Source organism: Xenia sp. Carnegie-2017, unplaced genomic scaffold, assembly GCF_021976095.1.
Source record: "Xenia sp. Carnegie-2017 unplaced genomic scaffold, XeniaSp_v1 HiC_scaffold_20, whole genome shotgun sequence".
Lineage (NCBI taxonomy): Eukaryota > Metazoa > Cnidaria > Anthozoa > Malacalcyonacea > Xeniidae > Xenia > Xenia sp. Carnegie-2017.
In genome coordinates, this window is record NW_025813483.1 from 10,324,054 (window position 1) to 10,347,795 (window position 23,742).

Below are 23,742 nucleotides of genomic sequence, written 5' to 3' on the forward strand. Positions count from 1 at the left end.
AGTGGGATCAAAATGTAAAGCCAAAGCCAAAAGCCGGCATCCGATACAGTGATCCAATCCTGTAATCCACCTGATCATACGCTTGAAAATTGAAGTCCGTAAAGTAAATCACTACTCGATAATCCGCAAACTTTTAAGTGCGGCACGCCATTACATGAATGAACAGAAACGGTTGCAATAATAAAAAAGTACAAAATACGAGCTCAATATAAACTGCTCAATTAGCAGAGCAAGACAGCTCACTCTACAGTCTCTACTATGCCATGGATAATTCAACATAGTTTTTGTGACTTTGTATGCTTATACGCGCATGCGTACAGTTGAACGCAGAGCAGAAGGAAGACGGCAAGGCAGTTATATCTTTATTAAATCGATTTAACAGACCATCAGTAACGTCCGAGGAAACTTGCTCAGAGGGATTATCCCATACTAAATTCTGAAATGATACTGGATAGCTGAAGAAAAAAAGCAACATTAAGGAATTCTTGACTTGCTATCAATCTCTCTTGGGATGTACCGAATCTCAGGCAGTCACACACCAAAGGAGATGATCGTGTATTGAAGGAATGAAGAGTATTGGGGAGACAAAATAGTTTGAGAAAGTTGAGCAATACTGTGAAAAAGTTGAACAGAAAAATAATGTAAAGATATTCCATTTTGACTTTTCTGAAGATGAGCTGAATGTCAAAATAGAAAAAACATCAGAAATAGGAAAATTGAAAACTCCTTCTTTCCTTTATTTTCGATTTTTTTTGAAATACACAACTATGTAACAAAACTTTCATGATATTTCTACTTTTTTATAAAAAAATAAACTGGTTTGTAAAGAAAACATGCGAACAACGAAATTAAATTTTGCGTATGAATATTTACAGTCTTGCTAAACACAAAAATAGATTAAATACCCCATCTCCATGGGCGAGTTTATCAACGCTGTATAAATATAAAATGCATTACTTTTTAAGCAACCAGACTAAGCTATTTACACAAATGATAAGTTTGATACTTTAAGGCCATTTTTGACTTCAGACATGTGGAATGCTGTCAATATGTATGGACAACAGTTGTATGACGCATTGCTAGTGGGGCAATGGCCCGCACATCAGTTAAGCTATAAATCATCGCTCAATAGTCCACTGAAACTGATAATACTCAATGGCCTTAAAAATCGATTGACTAAACTCGCTTTATCCAATTTACGTCTATGGTTAACCTTTCTATAAAGACATACCAGCGTACTGTGATTTGAAACTGTAACACTTAGAATAACAACAGCGCTGTAAAACCATTTAGAAAACCTATACGGAGTTGCTTTATCATGGAATGTGTAATGATGATAAGTTTTGCATCAAAACGTACAGTGAGTGGTAACTACTGTTTCTCACTTTTATCGAAGAGCTTCCAAAAAGCTGCCTTCATTCTCGGTTTCAATGACAACAGCGCTATTATCATTCTTCTCTAAAATTAGAGGTCAATTACAGCTTCAAAAACCTGTCAAGGAGGAAAGCGAGCAGAATAGGTCATTTCAAACTTCGTATAGGAACTGTTTTAAAAACAGCTGTACAACATGCGATTGCTTGACGATAAGTATTGCCGAGACAGATACATAAAGATGAAGACAACGGTTTCAATACCTCAGCAGTACGATATAGATTGTAGACTCTCGCCTCTGTCAATACTACAATCGTTGACGCTGCTAACGCTTTCGTCACTACCTTGATGACTCATCAGACTATCAAGATCACATAGCGGATTAATGTAATCTTCTTCAACGTCCTCCTCCAAAGCCATGGCAGCTAGGACGTCATAGTAAGGATTATCGAAAGCCAATCTGTAACCGTTATGGCGGATGCCCCGCGTTCGCAACTCTATCTCCATCTCCGCTTCGTTTTGCCGTTTTTTCTCCGATTTTATTTTCTTCAAACGCCGCTGACGTTTACGGTACAACCACAATGTTATCATCAAAACCACCAGGCCAAGAGAACCTGAATGAGACACGCATTGAACATGAAATAGTATCCACGCAAGGCCATCTTTTTGGCTATTTATATGCGAAATTGCCTGACATAAAGAAGGTAGGAAAAAACAACAAGTCTTACCTCCACTCGCGCCAATTACCAGCGGAGAGTACACAGAACCAGGGACGGCATTCTCTGAATACAACACCCCGGAATAATAAGTACATCCAAGGATATTGCTTACAGCTTCTTCATCCAAACATGAAATCACATCCTTCACAATGCTACCGTTAAGTAGGATCTCGCCATCGAACATCACCATATTAATTGCGACAACTTCTTCAGAGCCATCAGATGTCAATCCGGGTTTGAGATCTGAAACGACAAGCTTAAATTACAGAGAGGATTCTGTATTTCATATCCAACAATAAATACAAATTTTTTTTAGATACACTTCATCGATTCTGACATTACACTTCAATCACGAATTCTCAACAATAACTTGCAATTGCAATTTGCAAAGTGGGACAATGCGTTCCATCGCGAGCAACTAAAGTTATGTAATACATTACTATCGTTTACAGCACTTTTCTATAGCAATGAACTTACTTTTAGCGTGCGTGAAAAGATTGGTATATACGAAGGGAATTTGACAGTGAGAAGTATTCAAATTATATCTACTTATCGATAACAAAAAATACCATATCGATTTATTAAAGTTGACGGAGCCTCCAAAGATGAAAATTTAAGATCAAATTGAGCAGCTTATAAACGAAAGACAGATGTTGCCGATAGCTGTGAAGGTAAGCGCTTCTTACCTAAAATACGTGCAACAAAGTCGTGCCTAGTTGCAGGTTGAATTGTTTCCGTTATCTGCGTGCTGACGATGCTTATATTTCCATGAATTGACGTGACCGGAATCCTTCGTCTCGAGAGATGACGTAGTTCCTCATACATGTTATTGTATTTGGCTATCAAAACGGCAACATTGAGTTTCAACTGTTTTCGCCGTACCATCTCATCGAAATTTGTGAAGTTTTCCTTGATGACGATTTGAAACCTTCCCACACGCGTTAGATAACAAGCACCAGTCACGTGATGGCACACGTGATCAACATCACAATCGCAGCGCTTTCCGCAGTTCTTTCCATAATTCTTCAGCATGCAATCACTGTCACACAAATGTCCTCGGTAACCTGGGGAGCACGGGCAACGGCCGTCAATTTTATAACACGTGCCGATCACGTGTCGGGAACAAACCGGGCAAGGATGTTTGCAATCTTCACCATAAGTCCCATCTTCGCAGAACTAATAAATTGAAAGGAAGATGTGTTAAATATTGAAGTAAGATGGAGACACGTGAATAGCAAGAGGTACCTGTTGACAAGTGGCACCTCTGTAGCCATCGTGGCAAAGACATTGCCCGTTATCACCTCGACATTTCCTTGTCTGATTCCACTCACACGAGCACTTGTTTTGACATTCAATGCCCCATAAACGGTCGGGACACTTGTCCATACAACGACTCCCTGTGAATCCCGAAAGACACTGACATTTCCCATTTACTTTATCACATGACGCACCGTTTTCACACAGACAGACTCCTACAAAGAAAATCCATATCTAATCACGTGACTGTAGTCCTAGAGTGATCTCATAAATCACCATTTGCACAGACATAGGTTATTTGACTTCATCTCATGTAATTGAAAAATGCATTGCAAAAATACAAACATACCTAAACAGTTCGCACCAAACTTTCCTTGAGGACAGGGCTTTTCACATTTTCTTCCAATAAAACCTTCCGTGCAATCACATGTTCCGTTCACGTGATGACAAGAAGCCTCGTTTGCGCACTCGCAGTCCAATGCACAATCCTGACCGTATTTACCTTCCGGACATTCATTCTCGCAATGGTAGCCATAGTAACCAGGTAAGCAGATGCATTTTCCTGTCACGTGATCACAGGAAGACGACTGACTTTGGGCACACATACCGCAAGTGTCAGTACAGTTCACACCAAACGTCATTGGAGGGCACTTGTGTTCGCATTTATCCCCTATAAACCCCGCCAAGCAGATGCACCGACCATCATTCGGACGACATTCGCCATCGTTTTGACATTCGCATGTCTTGAGGCATCGTAGTCCATATCGTCCAGGATCGCACGATCGACTACATCTAAAATGAGATCGTAGTTTTGGAAAAACAATCATGTGATGGACTATAATCAAGTCATTTCAAGAATCAAAGCATGGATCTAATTGCTATTATTTTCAGTCGATGTACATTGATGTCAAAGGAAAAATGTAGTGAACGAACAAAGAAGTCAAAGCTCGAGAAAGGGAAAGAAACAAGTTAGGAAAATCTCATTGATCGAGTTCAGAGAAGTCGAGTCAGGAAGAAATTTAACATTGAACATAGAACATCGGGTTAAGAATTCTGCCCAGTGGTTCTGCCCACAGAAGTCGAGGTAATAGAACGACTGACATCAATATGAATATGTGATGAACCAAAAACAACAAGCAAAATCAGAGATAGATTTGTGGATCAAGATAATTTTGTGTCAGTCTTTGGAAAGCAATAAAGAAGAAAAGTTTTACTCAACGCAAACAAAGAGAACACTATTACTGTACTGAATGTTAGCACAAACTCTCTAGTCACGTGGTTACATGTAACACTTACTAACCTAGGACCAGTGTAACCCGCAGCACAAAAACATTCTCCAGTCACGTGGTTACACGATACGTCCACGTGATGACCACAGCGACAAGAATGAGCACATTCGGTGCCAAATAAGCCAGATGAACAGGTGCGAGAGCAGTTTCTACCTCTCCAACCAGCAGTACACGAACACGTGCCGTGCACTGGATCACACGACGCTCCATTAGCACATTCGCATTTCTTGTTACATCCTTTGCCAAAATAACCGGAGGGACAGGCCTGCGCACAGGTGCGACCATACCAACCTGGTGAACATGTGCACGTGCCATTGAAGGGATCACATTGCGCACCATTCAAACATGAGCATCTAAGAAAATAAATATTTTCAAAACAAAACAGAAATTTGAAAATCAATCTTTCGGTTAGCAGGTCCATTACGACAAACTTCAGATTATAAAGACCTAAACTCTTCTTTGTTGACATAAATTACACTTCATTAAACTTCCATCCGTAAGCGAAGAAACTCTTACTTTTGTTGGCAGTTTCGTCCATGCGTGTTATTTTGACATCTATTTGTACAGTTCGGTCCTGTCCAGCCACGATCACACAAACATTGTCCATTACGAGAATCACAAAAGCCACGACCTTGACAATCGCAGGTGAGGTTACATGATGAGCCCCACAAGCCGTTTGGACATTTACTGTCGCAGAACGGACCATGCCAGCCAGATTTACACTCACAGTCACCGGTAATGCTAAAAACAGTTGACAAAATGAAAATTTTCGCTCTTCATTTACTGCTACCAACACACGTTATACGTTTAGGTGATGAAAAATCTGTATTGTTCTCTCTTTTTCATTTATCACTATCTCAGTGTATACTTTGTGTAGTGTATACACTGTTCTCATTTCTGTTGTTCAATCATATAGACAAGGCAAATGCTCAAACGAAGGAAGTGCTTAGCCAAACCTTTAAGCACATCCATCAAAACTTTAGGTTGCTAGTATTTATTTAAAGCCTGAGAGCATTTTTGTAGATGTTTGTATTTCATGCGACTGATGACGCCATTAAATTTGCAAAAACCCCGCATAAAACCAGCGATATTTCTTCATTGTTGAGTCGCACATACAATGCACAAAATCCATTCGAGTGATATACTTAAGAAAGAAAAGATGTTTACTGTGTTTGCACAGGCTTATGCAAACCGAGGAGACCTTTGGGAGAACTCAAGAGCAGACGGTGCAAGCCCAAGGCCGAAGATCGAGGGTTGCACCTGCTGAAGAGGTTTTGCTAATGCAAACACAGCTCTAGACCAATCAGCGCACGCGTTTCATAATGTTTATTTTATCCATCTCGTTGGAAGTTGATGACTTTATCATGACTTCATTCGTAAATAGTTCCCGAATGACATCACTTTATTTTCTGCTTTGATTTTTGTGTGCTTTTTTGAGGTCATTCTTCAATCTCAGAATTTTGTGCAGTGTTAAGACTGTTGTCGTTCTCTGTACTTCAAACATCACACCTACACTGACGCACGTTACCTCATCTAATATTTTAGGTAGTGTGATGACTGCTCTTGTTCTCTGTTGTTCATTCATCACTATCTACACTGACACAAGTTATCTTAGTTTATATTTTAGGTAGTGTAATGACTGTTCTTGTTCTCTGTTGTTCATTCATCACTACCTACACTGACACACGTTATCGTAGTTCGAAACTGTGAAGACTGTTCTCATTCTCTTTAATTTATCGATAACTTAACTTCACCGTTATAAGTGATCACTAAATTTCACGCGTGACATGTAGAATGATTGGTTGATAACAACCCTCTATACCTATACATCAAAAAAGATAAAACCATACACCAAAGGCCATACCTGTCACATGTAGCGTTATTTTTACAACCACAAACGTGTCGGCAACCAGCACCCCAACGACCAGGTTGACAAGGTCGAGAGCAGTTACTACCATAAAAACCATTGCCACACATACACATACCGGAAACTAAAAATGTCGACGGTATCGATACGTCAGTCGTTTTAAAAAGTAAGCATCTCATAAGAGATACGTGAATATAAAATTCCATTAAAGAAGTAACTGATAATATCTCTGCGATTGCACTGGAGGATCTGATGAGTAAAATAACCAACTGCATTTATCGTTTTCTATAAAGTTATTTTACTGATTGAATATTTTGAGTTGAATAATAGTAACATCAGCCGTCTCATCAGGTAAATTACGAGCCAAAATTCGAAACTAACGATAGACGACGATGGCTTATGTTTTCTCTTGACCGTGATTTCACACATCTGGTTTCAGATTATCAAAAATGGATAATGGTAGTTCGAGCAGGTATTTAAATTTCAGATAACATATTAAATATATCAATATACACACATCCTCACCAAAATCGCATTCGGCATTGGAGGCACAACGACATCTCTCTTTACACTGAAGACCATAGAAACCATTTGAGCAGTGTTGGTCACATAGAACGCCAGTAAAGCCGGGAGATACGCAAGTACAACTGCCATCGGTGACATTACAAACACCATGAACACTACATTGACAGACACCAGAACAATCTAGACCATAGGTACCAAAAGGACACTTCTCATCGCACGTTCTGTCATTAACAAAAGGAGTAAAGGTTTAGCGAGTAAAGTTGTCATGACAATACTGACAAGGCACTAGATTGAAGTATTTAATGCATTGAATTTTCATTATGAGATTTTCCTGATGAAGACACAATAGACTGGTGTATATAAGAATTCGGATTTCAACATCAGATCACTTCTGATCAAGACAGTAGACTGGCGAATATAAAGACTCAAGTTCAAGCATTACATCACTTCTGATGAGGGCAACAGCTTGGAGTATACAACGATTAAAATTGCCAAATCAGAACACTCCTAATGAAGGCACTAAACTAGAGTGTATAACGACTCAAATCAGCATCAGATCACTCTAGTTAAAGACACGAGTACGTATATAAAATCTCTAGCTTCAAAATCAGACCAAACATAACATATAGAACAGAGTAAAGTACAACAAGTACACCAGTATCGAAGTCAGACCATGACTCATAGTATATCAAAATATGCCTAAGTTCAGATATATTCAAAATATAATTTACATACTTTCCCCTCGCTCCAGGCTGACACACACATTCACCGGTCATAGGATCACATGACAAGGCGTTTTCAGAGCAATGGCATACCATTTCACAGTGCAACCCCCACGTGCCATTCTCACACGGCTGGTCACAAAATTCTCCAGTCCAACCTAAAAATATGATAATAGTTAAAATACCAGTAAAATACATGTTTTAAGATGCTCATCGTCCAGGTTAGTGCAGTCCTAAGATGGACTGTTGGTGTTGGTATAGATTGACGTATCGACAACTTCAGCGGTAGTCATCTTCAGATTCCCTGGACTCTGTCTTAACGTAGTGAATACCAACACCAACAGTTCTTCTCGGGACTGCACCGAAAGAGATGATCTAAATCTATAAACATGTAACGAAACTTCTGGGTTCAAATAATTGACTTTATGCCTAATGTGGGTTATTTTACAAGATTAAAATGCAAATTTTTTTCCAGCAGACAAGGCAACGAACTATAATACGAAGCAAACTCTCTAGAACATCATCTTGCTAAGTCAAAATTTGAGCTTTCAAAATACGAAGATGATAATATTCGCTTTTGATTCAAATCAATATTCCTGACTTACACCTCAACATTGAAAAAACAATGCAATAGTGCAATGAAACACAGTGAATCAACAATGCTTCAAACTCCAAGCGAAGATTCAATTCTTTAAAGACCCATAGATAAAATTTGAAAGGAAATATGTCTTTAACTGGTGGTTTTTTTTATTTTATGCAATGAATTGCTCTCAACTCGACCAATGTTGCGAACATTGAGTCACGCCTTTTTCTTAAAGTAATTCATTAACTCGAGCTTAGTGTTTAAGCCAAATCTACAAAAACACGTCTTCAACTTGAGTTTAAAACGTGGTACAGTTTTTCTGCTCGACATACGATGATTGCGTCGACTTTTTTGTCGTGAATACGTTCACTTGATAAAACGCGAGTACTAGTATCAAGATTGTGTAAACTGTAAAAAAGAGTGTTCGCATTATTATGTAACAATTATATAATTTCGAACATCATCAACAAAGAGTATTGAGATCTTTATAGAGCAAAAACGATATTAAAAAAGAATCCCACCTGTGGAACAGTTACAAGTTCCATTAACATTGTCGCAACCAGCATCATTGACACACTGACATTTCTCTCGACAGTCCACTCCAAAATAACCACGAGGGCACCTGCGTTCACATCGCAATCCATAGTAACCGGGCTCGCATGCGCAATGACCAGTGACAATGTTACAGCTACCATGACGACTACATTGACAAGCTTGCGTGCAGTTTTTACCATATTTTCCAACTGGACACGGCCACTGACACAAACGACCGTGGTATCTGCAAGAAAGACTATCTTCAATGGAAATGTTCATCAATAACACCTGTTGAGTTGAGTACATTAAACAAGGGATCGGCAAAGGTTTTGATTTTTACTGTGGCAAACTGTGGCTGACTGCTACGGTCGATTTAAGTTACGTCAAAATATTTTTGAGCAGCTGTAACTCATCCGCCGACAAATAACTAAAATTTAAAGTTATTGCACAAAGTACGACAAATCTTTTTGAACATTAATCCCGTGAACCATTTCCATTATAAAATAAAAACATTGATTGGCACATACCCCGTTTTACATTTACATGTGAAGTTCGACACCGTCATTACACACTTTCCTTTGTGATGGCATGGATTCGGCTGGCATCCCACGTGCTGACAGCTGTCTCCATGGTAACCATCATGACAATGACACACTTCGCGCATGCTTAAACCATCTTGCAAAGCTATTAAAGATGAATAATAGATAAATGTATTGGAGAGGATTTCTGGTGGGAATAAAAATGATCATTCAAAAAGAAATTTTTCAGAGACTTGTCTTTACTAAAGAGATGCGGTTCTATAAGACTAAAATGTAGATCAAAATGAGAGAGAGATATACATTAAAGAGGTATTCTGTATTAGAGAGAGATCTGCATTAGAAAGAAATGTCTGTGTTAGAAAGTGTGTGAGAGAGAGATGTCTGTATTAGAGACGAATATCTGTATTAGAGAGAGATGACAGTATTACAGAGAGAAGTCTGTGTTGTAAAGATAAGCCTGCATTAGTGAGAGATGTCTGTATTTTAAAGAAACATAAATGTTTCATAAAGAACGACATTCGAATCGACATGCATTTGTGAAAATTTCCCAAAATTAATCGTCACGATCAAAGTAAGCAAGAAGAAACCTTGATCACGAACTGATACAAATCGAGAGTGGTCGATTCTCACAAAAATTTTCTCACAGCGAAATGTTTTTACATCACCGCACCTACCTGTTTTGATGATGCTGTCGTTTGTCAGTGGTTTGCAATCGGCATTGAGGCTACAATTTCTATCACCTCGACACTCCCGTGCCGTCACAGTTTCCCCATCAGCTGCAGCGCACATGTTATCCGTCATATAAATGCCATACAGCTCTGTTCTCATACAGATCCAGTTCGCCCATTTGTATGGAAAGATCATGATCTTCTTGGCGAGGACGGCAAATGGAAGCTCGTGTTCAACGATGCCACTTGAATCTTAAACAGTACAAAATTTCATCGACACAAACTTCAATAGCTATATAATTAAACTCGACCGTAAACCGAGGTGGCGGCCTACATCTGGAAAGACAGTGGTGAGGAAAAGTCTAACATCCGCGAAAAAAGATCGTCGAATATTTCAAGAACAACTTCATATGAAACGATATGAAGCAATTATACCTGAATTCGCATGGAAACCTTTTCTGCGTGGAGACGCACGGTACCAAGAGGAGTGTTCTCCATCCACTGATACTTTCATGTAGAAACTACAAACAAGATAAATACAGAGCAATGCATTCTTATACTGCTGCTGATTGCGAGGACAAATATATAACTCTGCCCACTTATACTGCTGTCAATTATGGAATCAAATTCATACGCTGGCATTATTATGTACGAGTGTTGATTGCAAGGACAAATCGGGAAGTGTGTTGAAAAATATAGTAATAACGAATCACAAGACAAGATTTCGATCTAAGAAACAAATCAAAAATCGAGTCAAAATCATTCCACTTATAATGTAAAAGCAACTTACTATGACACCCAGTAACTACTGGTCTTTCGCATGATTCGGTCCCCGCCTTGCACAGCTATGCGTGAAACCAGAGCGAGCTGTGGGAGAGTTATTTCTAGACGTACATAACCAGCATTGTGATCAGACGAGCACCACGCATCTGGAAAAATACACCATGTTTTGGACATTTCATCATCGTTTTATATTTTATGTAGAGAAATAATGTTCTCGTTCTCTGTTGTTCATTCATCACTAATTACATTGACACACGTTATCTTAGTTTATATTTTATGCAGTATAAAGTTGGTTCTCGTTTTCTGTTGTTCATTCATCACTATCTACACTGACATTCGTTTTCTTACTTTATATTTTAGATAGTGTAAAGACTGTTCAATGTAGCATTAATGTGTGTCAGTGTAAATAGTGATGAATAAAAGAACAGCAAAGAACGGGAACAATCATTATAGACATGCAGACTAAAATTAAAACTACGCTAGCTTTAAACGAGAACAGCCTGTACAATACCTAAAATATAAACTAAGATAACGTGTTTCAGTGTAGGTAGTGATGAATGAACAACAGAAAACGAAAACAGTTTTTAAACTAGCTAAATTATCAACTAAGATGACGTTTTTCAGTGTAGGTAGTGATGAATTTTAACAATAGACAGCAATGAGAACAAGACCCCGTTCTCTCCATCCCAAACCTCATCATCACGTGGACAGTAAACGAAAAAGCCGTATTCGAGTTAGCATTGGGCCAAAGGGCAGTGTATCAAACGATCATATATATATATAAATGTTTTCTTTACAAATCTTTTCAAAATATATATGCATATAGCATGCAGGTAGAAAAGCTCACCATAACCGTTTAACCGCGCAAACTTTGGATCAGGCAAACCGGCGGGTGGGAACGCGCTTAAAAAAGAGTCGGGGATGAAACGATTTTGAATTCCAAGAGGCACCCAGGTATGCAGTTCTTTGGGAAGAAGCGAAACATGACTGAAGCGAAAGTTCTTTTCCATTTGCGAAAAGTGAACTGTGTGGACTCCTGCCCTGAGAGCGAATGTCTGAAAGAAATAAAATATCAGTAATGTTATAAGTAATCCTCGACAAGACGACAATTTCATCAAATATAAAATAAACATAATACGAAAAAGGACATCTTGGAAACTTAAATTAAAGTTATAAAACAAGACAATTAAAACTGCAATACTTCGGTTTTATAGCAAAACCATCATTCTGTCTTGTGGTGGTTTTGCAATAAAACCGAAATATTGCAGTTTTAATTGTCTTGTTTTATAACTTTAATTTAAGTTTACAAGATGTCCTTTTTGGACTATGGTTTATTTTATACGTAATGTAAGCTAAAAAATAAACTATAAGATAACGTGTGTCATTGTAGATAGTGATGAATGAACAACAGAGAACAAGAACAATCTTTACACTATCTCAAATATAAACTAAGATAACGTGTGTCCGTGTAGGTAGTGATAAATGAACAACAGAAAACGAGAACAGTCTTAACACTATGTAAAATATAAACTAAGATAACGTGTGTCAGGGTAAGTAGTGATGAATGAACAGCAGAGAACAAGAACAGTCTTTACACTATGTAGCTAAAATATAAACTAAGATAACGTGTGTCAGTGTAGGTAGTGATGAATGAACAACAGAGAACAAGAACAGTCTTTACACTATTTAAAATATAAACAAAGATAACGTGTGTCAGCGTAGGTAGTGATGAATGAACAACAGAGAACAAGAACAGTCTTTACACTATTTAAAATATAAACTAAGATAACGTGTGTCAGCGTAGGTAGCGATGAATGAACAACAGAGAACAAGAACAGTCTTTACACTATGTAAAATATAAACTAAGATAACGTGTGACAGTGTAAGTAGTGATGAATGACGGAACAACAGAGAACGAGAACAGTCTTTACACTATCTAAAATATAAACTAAGATAACGTGTGACAGTGTAAGTAGTAATGAATGAAGCAACAACAGAGAACGAGAACTAGAACTTTATACCTCGTGAACAAATTGTTGCCACATAGGCCGTCCCATATCAATGAAAATGGTATGCCAATGTACATCTTCATCATTGTCAATCTTAAATGTTACGCCGTTGTCGCTCGGTGATGTCCCGTATGCAACAAGCCATAGAGCATATTCTCCAGCATGATGAATCTGAAAGTCATAGCTACCTATAAGGTCCCCATAGCGACCGCTGGCCACGACATAAACTTGCTTACTCATTGCAGTAACTGTGCCATACGCAGGACCTTAAAGACATAACAACGTCATGTTTCAACTATGGGAATAGAGCTCATTCAGGAAAGCAGTATCTGGAAATTGAATCATGAAAATTGAATTGGAATTCAAACGCAATTATGGAAATTGAATTGGAATTCCCAATGAGACTTAAGCACACAAGGAGCCAAGTTTCGACATCAAATCACTGCAGATCAGTATCAGTGTAAACCAGTAGCAAAGCCAGTCCGTCTTGGACTATGTAAATATTTTTGTTTTCAACCACTCGAAAACAATAAATGGAATTGATTTTCTAAAGAAATGAAAAATAATTTTGCTTACAAATTTGCAGGAGAAAAAGATCGTGTAGGCTTTGCTACTGCTCCAGATAAAAGCAATAGATCGTGTTTTATCAGGAATCAAGTTTCAATATCAGATTACTTCTGATGAAAATACTATATTGGAGTGTAAAAAAGTAAAGTTGCAATGGTAGATATTACTGTAGAAGACATTGGATTGGAGTAATACTCAAGTTTCGACATCAGATCACTCCCGATGAAGACACTAGACAGAGGTACGTATATAAGGACTCAAATTTTAACGTACGTTCACTCTTGACGAAGACACTAGATTGGACTACATAAGGATACAAGTTTAACACGCAAACACTAAAATTAAGCATGCACTTTAGGACAAGTCGATGGTTAACACGTGTTCAATCCGCAATAACATCAAATATATATTAAGACATCAAGATACCATAAACAGCAGCCTAAAGACTAAGTGCATCAACAAACCTTTAACATTTGGCAGGTTGGCAGGATGAAGACATCCGGCAGAAGGGATCTTGCGTTTCACGCACACTTTTGCATCCGTCGTGATCCTTCCTCTTTTTTCACACACCAACTGTATATCGTCAATGCTAACGTGTCCACGAGAGTAATGATGGTTCGACGTTGACTTATCAGCAAGGATGAATTGAAAGATGACGCCAGTAAGCCGAGGATATTTTGATAACTTTAGAAAACCCCGACGCCAAAAGTCTTCGCCTTGATCATCTCGCATCGTCCACTCTGAGGATTTTAAAACAATAGTGCTCTTTATGTATGAGCAATATGAAAATTTCAAGGCAGTAGACCTGGAATTCAGTACCCACATCACACAAAATAGCACTAATGTTTGTAGATGTAGATCATCCAAACCAACACTAATCATCACAAACACAACACCCACTTAGTAGAAGTTTCCGAACATGATAATCCCATGCCCATAGCATGTTAGCGCTAAAACAATTTCAAATAGGCACAACAATAACACGTTATGTATGAGTTATTCCATGTCAAATCATTAAAGAGTTGTAAATATAAACTTCAAACGCTGCTCATTTTTACACGATCGGTAGATATAGGGTTATTCATTTTAGACAGTCCTCGGTATTAAATACCTCTTTGAAGGCAAAAAGCTACGATTTGAACAGTGGAACTGATAAAATAAAACTTTAAACCCCAAAAGATAATGAAGTTTCATTATCGTGAAGTATGAATGGGGCATTTCGAGCTTCATGCAACCGACTCCGGATAGCAAATAACTCACCGGTATGTTTGGCTATGTCATCGTCCTCCAATACGAGAATCGTGAGATTTGCACGTGGAATTCCAAACATTTTATATGCAAAAGAGAGGGTACAGAAACGACGAGGCGAAAACTTTGGACTGAGAAACCTCACTGAAAAAGCAGAGATAACCATTGAGTAGAATAAGAATGGAAGTAGAAAGTGTTGTTCCTATATATATATATATATATATATATATATAATCTCATGATTACATGATCACCAAAAACCGGCAAATGACTAATGCTAGGACGTATATAAACGTCTTTAGAAAGGAGGACTTGAATGAATGAATGAATGAATGAATGAATGAATGAATGAATGAATGAATGAATGAATGAATGAATGAATGAATGAATGAATGAGTGAATGAATGAATGAATGAGTGAATGAGTGAATGAATGAATGAATGAATGAATGAATGAATGAATGAATGAGTGAATGAATGAATGAAGGAATGAATGACAGAATGAATGAACGAACGAACGGTTTATATTAACTAAAAGATATCAGTCCCTTGTTCTTTATACGAGAAAAACGAATTTTCCCTTTCCACTTTTCACGTGTTAAGGGATGCGAAAGTCGATTTGTGAGCAACGTGTTGAGAGGCTTTAAACGCGAATCTGTTGGTTTTTACCTGGAAATTCGGAGTGCAGAGAAAGCGTGTAGATGTAGAAAAAATCATTTGGCAGATTCCAACCAAAGTTATCGGAGGCATTGACGATTGTATTCTTAACACGTGACCAACTCTTGATTGGCAAGGAGTGCCATCCGCACATGTCTCTGGCAAAATCGCATTCCAAAACAGTTTCCCTCGTGGACACGCTGCAACCTAGGAGCGAAACAAACATACGAGACGTTTTACCACAAGAAACACTATGAAGGTTCTCTTATGAAGAGCGAGTCGCCCCTTTTACATTGTATATAAAGTCTTCGTGAAGAATCGAAATCATTCATTTTCAAAAATCTACTTCAATATACACGGAATATTTCACACAAAGTATAGGCAGGGCATGCCAAATATATTGTGCGTTCACGGATGATTACGTGCAGTTTTGTTATGCAGTAAAACGTGCGTGTCGACTAATATTTTTCAAAAGTGAGAGCATCAGTGGCTAAGTGCACGACCATTTATCCAACTGTTCAATGTAAATCACATGACTCGTCTTGTTGCCCGACAATACTTTGCTGTGCTACAAACGTGTGATTAAAATCCAAGCAATGTTTGCTAAGAATCCTTCGCAAACTGGTTCTTACTCTCGAGCAAAGATTTCGACCAGATCGCCCAAAGCATTTGGTAGTAGAGAAAGACTAACGGCCCGTCTACACTGAACACGGATTCAAAAGTATACAGATTCGTTTATGGAGAACGCATCAATTGATCCCCGTCCACCCTATCGTTTTCGGTGCGTTTAATCTGTACTGAAAGCCTTGCGAGACATGTTTAGAAGTTTTGCTCGTGCTTTAACAAAGTTTTGGTGACAAAAGATTGCAAAAAAAAAATTGTGCCACCTCACGCTTTGAACCTAAATATGATTAACAAATTATCGAAAAGAGCGAGATCTTCTTCCTAACAGTGGATTAATAATAAAATAGAAGCAAATATTCTTAAATCATGCCATGTTTATTTTGAGTATTGTGTTTTGTTGACTTCATAACGAGTCCGCGTTAGTGTGGACGGTCGAGTCTCTCTAAAACTTGCCAACTATGGGGTTGTTTACGCAAGTGTTTAAAATGTTTATAAGACGGACATAAAGGATAGATAACAAGATATCTTCATGCCTACATAAAGACATCTGACCTGAAGGTGCTTCTGTACTTAAACACAAACATAGATTCCACATGTTTCACATTGTGTTATAAGTGTATGCTCTTTAGTGAAGAGGGAGAATCCGAACTGCATCTACGCTTTTCCACCAATCATGGCCGATATCGCAAGGCCAATACAATTTAACTTACATCACATTAAAGTAAGACAAACTACACGGTCTATTTTAAAATTTCGCTTTGTGCGTGGTGAGAAAAAATTCGTGCGCAATCGAAAATAAAATAAAAGCAGATGAAAAACAAGGAATTACTATTGAGGATGTATTTCCGGTAATTGTGTGATATTTGTATTCGATATTGAGATAGTTCTTGTAAATTTATCCGAAAAGAACGTAGCGAATAAACTTCTACAAAACGTATGATACCACTTCAACAATTTCGTGTTTTGAATTTCTTTCAATCTTTCCATTCACAACTTATACGCAGGAATTATAGCAATATACATGCGGCTGAAACATCTCAAGTACTTGCGCATGTGAAGAATATTGGTTTGATTTGCACTACAATGGGGGTTCAAAATACCGCATATATGGATTTCCTGCACAAACATGCAAACAAACAAATTCTCGGTGAATCAACTGACATTTGACTAAAACTGTGTAAAGACAGATCTAATCAGTAAAATCATTCATCACTACCTACACCGACGCGCGTTATCTTAGTTTATAATTTAGGTAGTGTAAAGACTGTTTTCGTTCCCTATTGTTCATTCATCACTACCTACACCGACACACGTTATCTTAATTCGAAACTGTGAAGACTGTTCTCATCCTCTTTAATTTATCGATAACTAACAATAATTAATTCGCTGCATTACTCCAAAGCAAATTACCGGAGCGAAGAAATAATTTGTCGTGTTAGTCATAACAATTGTCGTTCGCTTGTATTTTAGTGCGTCATTGCAACGGACTAATTACACATATACACGTTATTTAAGTTTATATCTTAAGAAGTGTGAAGACAATTCTCGTTCTCTGTTGTTCATTCATCACTACTTACACTGACACACCTTATCTCAGTGTATATTTTAGGTAATGTAAAGACTGTTCTCTCGTTCTCTTTTGTTCATTCGTCACTACCTACACTGACACACGTTATCTTAGTTTATATCTTAAGAAGTGTGAAGACAATTCTCGTTCTCTGTTGTTCATTCGTCACTACTTACACTGACATACGTTATCTTAGTTTATATCTTAAGAAGTGTGAAGACAATTCTCGTTCTCTTTTGTTCATTCGTCACTACCTACACTGAGACACGTTATCTTAGTTTATATCTTAAGAAGTGTGAAGACAATTCTCGTTCTCTTTTGTTTATTCGTCACTACCTACACTGAGACACGTTATCTTAGTTTATATCTTAAGAAGTGTGAAGACAATTCTCGTTCTCTTTTGTTCATTCATCACTACCAACACTGACAAACGTTATCTCAGTTTATATTTTAGGTAGTGTAAAGACTGTTCTCATTCTCTGTTGTTCATTCATCACTACCTACACTGACACACGTTATCTTAGTTTATATTTTAGATAGTATAAAGACTGTCTCATTCTTTTGCTCATTTTTTACCACCTACATCAAGGGTGTAACAACAACGTTAATTGAGTGTATGTTCATATTCTTACCTAAAATTTTCCGATGATTCACACCCTTATCACAGATACTTGAACACTTGCTCCATGGTCCAATAACCCATTGAAAGGAGTTATAAGGCATGGCTTTGCATTTACCATTATCTGTTATCATGTGCATCTTTTGATCACAGATTGACGAATACAAAATAACACGGATGGACACTTTATGGACAGCCTGTAGCATGCGGCCATTCCCCCAACCCTCTTTCACCAGTATACCATATCCCCTGGTATCCTCCTTGTACCTCTTTGGTAACCAAACACGAACATAGTTTTCATCATAGGCAAACAATATGCCTCCATAGCCTCCGGTGTTGTTTTCAGATGACATGACTGTTCCTGTACCCTCAAAGATGAGGCCATTAGTGCCTATTTGGCCCTGAACAACCACAAGCAGTGGCAGTTTGTTCAAGTTGTGATTGACCTCCAAAAACGTTTCATAAGGATTTCTGCCTTGAGAGATCATGGCATACCATTCGGTCTTGAATGAAGGAACGGGAAACTTCAAAACCCATGCAAAAATATGGACCATGCATTTCTGAGTATTCTCCGCATACCGTCCACGACCCCATTTGTTTCCCACAAATATGCAGCCTGTCCTTTTGGTGTTAGAGCTGGGAACCCACAGCAAAACACTTTTTGTGTCATATGCAAAAATCACCCCTCCATATCCTTCTTTCTTTGAATTTTGACTTGCAGTTATGCCATTGAACCAAAAACCATGATTGGGAGTGGAGTCACTGGTTGAGTAGGGTGTCACTCTAACCATGACACGTTCTGGTATCTGCTCAAGATTATGGTTGATTTTTACAAAGACATGTTTTGGATCGGCCGTGTTTACTATTGTGTTGGCTTGAAATGTTGGGGAAGGGCCAGTATACCAAATGTGAACAACAACGAGTACTTTCTCACATGTTTGACTGTAACTTTGACCACCCCAGTCTTTTCCAACAACTATGATTTGTCCGTTTGAGCCAGTATCTTCAAAAAGTGAAGGAGCCCATATCCTTACACGTCTTCTATCGTAAGCAAAGACTAACCCTCCAAATGGATGATTCTCAGGTTCTGCAGAAACTTGAATAGCACCAACAGCTTCAAAGAAAAATCCAGCGTTCACTCCGCTAAGTACCTTGGCATGCACTCTCACGTGAAATGGCATCTGATTGCGACCGGTCAGTATCTCTCTGAAGGAATCACTTACGTTGTTTGATCGCAAAACAAATGAATGGCTAAAGTCCGGATCGGCAAAGGCAGCATTTCTCAAATCGTCGTTCAACAACGAGCAACATCCAAACATGGATGAATAGTACAACAGTCCAAAAAGCCGTGACAGAAGCAGTGATTTAATAAGCTTACACATTGAACCACCTTTGTGTTAACAAAGCTAAATGCAGCCCACATCAAGGCTCACCGTTTCTCCAACAGTTCAAACAAAAGAAGAATGGAAAATTGAGTCATGCCTGTTCAATGAGGTGCAGCAACCAGACAGACAAACATATGGATGAAGTTTGTTTTATATTGCCGCCTGCATAAATTGCATATAAATTGGCATAAATAACTAAATAACAAACTGACATAAATATACTTTGTTGCCTCGCCGAAACGCATGATCACGTCATCCTAGTGCCAGTCCCTGTCTATGACACTTTTTACAAAAACAAACAAAACATTTTTAGAACGTAAATGTATAGTATACTTATAACAATTTGTTTGTCATTTTTGGACTTTTCAAACTCTCAGTCATCTTTGTCTCAAGCTGCGTTGGACTCACATACTTTTCAGTGATCAATATCTATATTAACGTTTGCCATTTGACTTGCAAGAGTCGCTGGTGAATGGAGCCTGGAAACTGCCAAGTGTATCTACCTCCACCTGTACTGTACTTTGACATTTCCTTATTTATATTCTTAAAGTTCTCAGATTTATAATCGATATTCTCCATTCCATATAAATTCCCTCAAAATCATTATGAGTGGAGGCCTTGCTCCAAGCAAATCAACCGTATACGTTGGGAATCTACCATATTCTTTGACGAATAACGATCTGCACAAGGTAATAATATAATTTCTTGTTTAAACTCATTTGTATCTTATCAAATGAGATTTCTCTTATCATTATAGATTTTCGAGAAGTATGGAAAGGTGGTGAAGTAAGTCTTTACGAATGTGTTAAAATATTTCCCCGTTCACTTTGGTTTTTGACTTTTTGAAGAAGTGTTATATTAGGTATTGACATATACGGACATTGAAAACAACATCTAAATACTAGTTGAATGGTTTGAACCATATCTGTCAAAGTCATAAAATAGTAATGATGAATGAAAATGGATTGATGACCACCAAAGTTGCTATTTTTTATGCCCTCGAGATTAAAATTCCTTAGTTTAAGATTATGAGGACATTTCAATGACAATTCAGTTCTTGATTATTACGAAGATGATGATGGTTGATGGCCCAGCATTATTCCTCTGTGAATGTTTAGGGTGACTATCGTCAAGGACAAAAACACTCGTGAAAGTAAAGGAGTTGCATTTGTTCTTTTTTTGGATCGAGATTCTGCACTCAAAGCAGTTGGTGCAATTAATAAGAAACAGGCAGGAAGATGTTTTTTTTCTAATACTTCCAAATGTGCACAAAGGATCAATTTATGTTTATTTGTGAAAAGATGCTAAACATAATGTACCATGCATGTTGGTAATTAGACATAGCATGTCTGTTTTCATTGAGATCATTGAGGTGTAAAGCTGGAAAATGATAACCCGGGGGCAGACTCAGGGGTGAAAATTTACCAAAATGCTTTAAACATGTTACATTTTTTGCTACAACTTGGATGTACTAAAACTTGATAAATCTTGGTGGTGTAATTGCCCTTCTCTGCAATCTTGTTCGTAATCTTTATTCAAGGGTGAGAGGGCTGTCCAATTAATTTTTCTTTCACATGACAGAAATCTGTCAAAAAATATTCATGTTTTTTTGATTGTATTATAGATGTTTGGACGGACAATCAAATGTTGTATAGCTAATGACAATGGTCGAGCCACAGAGTTTATTCGCAGAAAATACTATCCGACAAAACTCGTTGCTATGAATGTGGGGTATGCATCAGATATGAAATTGTAATTGACAGCATGGATTTTTTGATATCAATCTTAAGCTGTCAATTTTCACAAGAGAGTATATCTTTCAAATCAAGATATTTTTGATATTTCTTTAAGGATGATGGTCACATGAGTTACAATTGTCCTAACAATATGCTTGGTGACCGAGAACCGCCACCGAAGAAAGAAAAGAGAAAACGGAAGCACGAAGACAATAAGTATATATGATTTTCAATCAATCCAAATGTTGTGAAGAAATAAGGTTATTATGTGCAAGGCTTGATAATTCCCAATATTAGTTATTGAATGTATAATGAAGCCAAACAAAACACTAACCCTTGGCAAACCTTTAAAAGTTCTAATGATTATTAAACATAAAAAACGTATTGGGTTACAACATTGGGATCATGTGGGATTTTTAGACAATGGACACAATTGTGTGTATAATCAATTTGTAGTTTAGAGTAATTTTCCATGGATTGTGTAAAGTATTTACGTATGACCACTTACCAAGACTTTATATTCAAATCATCTTCAATGGATTTGACAATATCTTAAGGTCGTATTTTGCAGAATCATATTATATGCAGTTTCATTAATAAAACCTTATTTCTACCCTAATTTTATCAAGTTGGGATGCTAAGTTGGGAAATAAGCCATTACTGTTCTTTCATCTTCTATGATAGACAAGAAGATGTTGCTGATGATGTTGATAGTGAAGAAGATTTCATCGAAGACCCATATAATGACAGCTTAAGCGCAGCAATAGCTGAGTCAGCAGCATTAGCTGAACGGGAAAGACATGTAAGTGGAGCTAGTGGCTTCTCACGTGATGTAAAACGCAAAAAGACAATCAGAACAGATTCATATTTCAGTGATGAAGAAAACACTGACTGAAATTTTGAAATTAAGTTGTTCTTAACTTGTGGTTAATGCTACAATAATCTCGAAGGAATAGTATCTGTCTTAGGGACTACATTTGCTCGTAAGTTTTTGTTGGCATAGTAACCACTTTCATCTTGCCATGTGTTATTACCACAGCGATGGTAATTGTCAGTGTCTGTGAACTGCGAAAGACACTTTTTCCAAGTCGGGGAGTTATTATACTCAAAAGGATCATCTTTGACTGTTGCCTTTAAACAAGAAAGGAATTAAATTTAGTATGAACCATCCATGAAAATAACTGTATCAAATTTACTTTTTTTATTAAGACATGACATGTCATATTGAATTTAAAGATATAAACGTCACATTGAATATTTTTCTGTAAAGCTTACCTTTGGTGTATATGGATATGGTGGTTGATAAGAAGTTTTTTGAGTTGTGTCTAAGTATCTAAAATGCATTGTAATCAATGGATGGTAAATCTTGTTGTATTTACAGTTGACACTAAGAACATTACTACAGTGTGTACTACCTTTTGTTATGATTTTTTGGATGTTTTGGTAGTATCTTGCAGTTTCTTTTATTTGGGTTTTCAATCCCACTACTTTAAAGTACAAAGAACATAGACATTATTGTAAGGTATTATTTCACCCGAAACAATGCACCAATACTAAGTCAAGACTGTAAAGTTTTTGCATTGCACATCCAAATTTTGATTCTCTGGTGCACAGACAAACTTTCCAGTCCGATATAAGGTTGAAGTATGTAATTGAGGTTGAAGTATGTAATTGAGGTTAAAGTGCAACCTACTGATCTATGAGGATGTGATGGAAGTTGTCCTCGTTTGTCATAGCTATTCTTGTTTGTTTTGGTTGAAAATTATCTTTTAGGTGTAGAGCCTCTTGCATTTGATAGTGGCTTGTGGACACAAGAGATGACTGTAAAGAAACGTTAATGTGAAGATTAAGATTTTACAGTTTTAAAATAAGATAAAGTGTAAAAGCAATGGATTCTATTTGTATTTGTAGAACACTCTGTGAGAAAATGAGGAAAACTACTTAAAATACACGTTCTTCCCAGTGTGTGTTGCCAGTTATCGTGAAAACTCGACTGTTATATCAAACTTACAGTATTACTCTCTGAATTTCCTATCCGCTTGTATGTTGAACGATGTAAACGTCTTTTGGCTGGAATATGATCATTTACTTCATAATCCTTAGGCTCAGCCTCGCGTGATTGGTGCCTAAAAATTAGCCAACATTAAACTTTGCAATAAACAATTGGATTTTGGGCCGTACTTTCGAAAATGTTGTTTAAATCAATTTACAAAATAGTGCTAATAGTCTGTTATTCTATTTACCAATTCGAAACGAGGGTTGCGCGACCATAATCCATGTGATCTGAGCGAAGAAATAATGAACCTTTACGTTCAATAAAATCAGGAAACAACTCCGAATCCATTTTAATTGCAGTTATTCACTAATATAACAAATATCAATGAAAATTAGACAACCTCTGCAATAGAAAATAATACTTGTTGAGAATTATGAAAAGTAGTTTACGCTAGTTGCTATGGTAATGAAACTCAATT

The 23,742-nt window shown here is 37.4% G+C and overlaps 3 protein-coding genes across 4 annotated transcripts; 1 reads left to right on the forward strand and 2 right to left on the reverse strand.

Annotated features, from left to right (window-relative positions):
* Positions 1-708: 708 nt before the first annotated feature.
* LOC124441377 lies at positions 709-19,529 on the reverse strand. 2 transcript variants are annotated; one of them, XM_046991832.1, is made up of 21 exons: positions 18,161-19,529; positions 15,350-15,544; positions 14,694-14,825; positions 13,898-14,173; positions 12,879-13,132; positions 11,705-11,912; positions 10,865-11,003; positions 10,510-10,595; positions 10,081-10,326; positions 9,395-9,551; positions 8,855-9,111; positions 7,764-7,908; positions 7,029-7,249; positions 6,501-6,627; positions 5,153-5,377; positions 4,648-4,989; positions 3,697-4,139; positions 3,336-3,562; positions 2,777-3,266; positions 2,100-2,333; positions 709-1,985 (listed from the first exon to the last, which is right to left on the reverse strand). In XM_046991832.1, exons 1-21 carry the CDS (start codon positions 19,527-19,529, stop codon positions 1,636-1,638), a joined length of 6,123 nt encoding a protein of 2,040 aa, XP_046847788.1. In that variant the 3' UTR covers positions 709-1,635. The 2 variants fall into 2 exon arrangements, with proteins under 2 accessions (XP_046847788.1, XP_046847789.1); XM_046991833.1 differs by lacking the exons at positions 709-1,985; positions 2,100-2,333 and having other exon boundaries at positions 3,112-3,256.
* A 103-nt stretch (positions 19,530-19,632) lies between these two features.
* On the forward strand, positions 19,633-23,235 carry LOC124441379 (zinc finger CCHC-type and RNA-binding motif-containing protein 1-like). Its single transcript, XM_046991835.1, is given in 8 exon segments — positions 19,633-20,221; positions 20,290-20,318; positions 20,651-20,762; positions 21,157-21,232; positions 21,235-21,263; positions 21,384-21,484; positions 21,953-22,070; positions 23,042-23,235. Coding segments are annotated over 8 exon segments (555 nt in total). The 5' UTR covers positions 19,633-20,137; the 3' UTR covers positions 23,048-23,235.
* LOC124441378 (protein C9orf135-like) lies at positions 22,102-23,725 on the reverse strand. The gene is made up of 6 exons (XM_046991834.1): positions 23,512-23,725; positions 23,280-23,394; positions 22,962-23,089; positions 22,684-22,755; positions 22,544-22,601; positions 22,102-22,399 (listed from the first exon to the last, which is right to left on the reverse strand). Exons 1-6 carry the CDS (start codon positions 23,610-23,612, stop codon positions 22,202-22,204), a joined length of 672 nt encoding a protein of 223 aa, XP_046847790.1. The 5' UTR covers positions 23,613-23,725; the 3' UTR covers positions 22,102-22,201.
* Between the last annotated feature and the right edge of the window lie 17 nt (positions 23,726-23,742).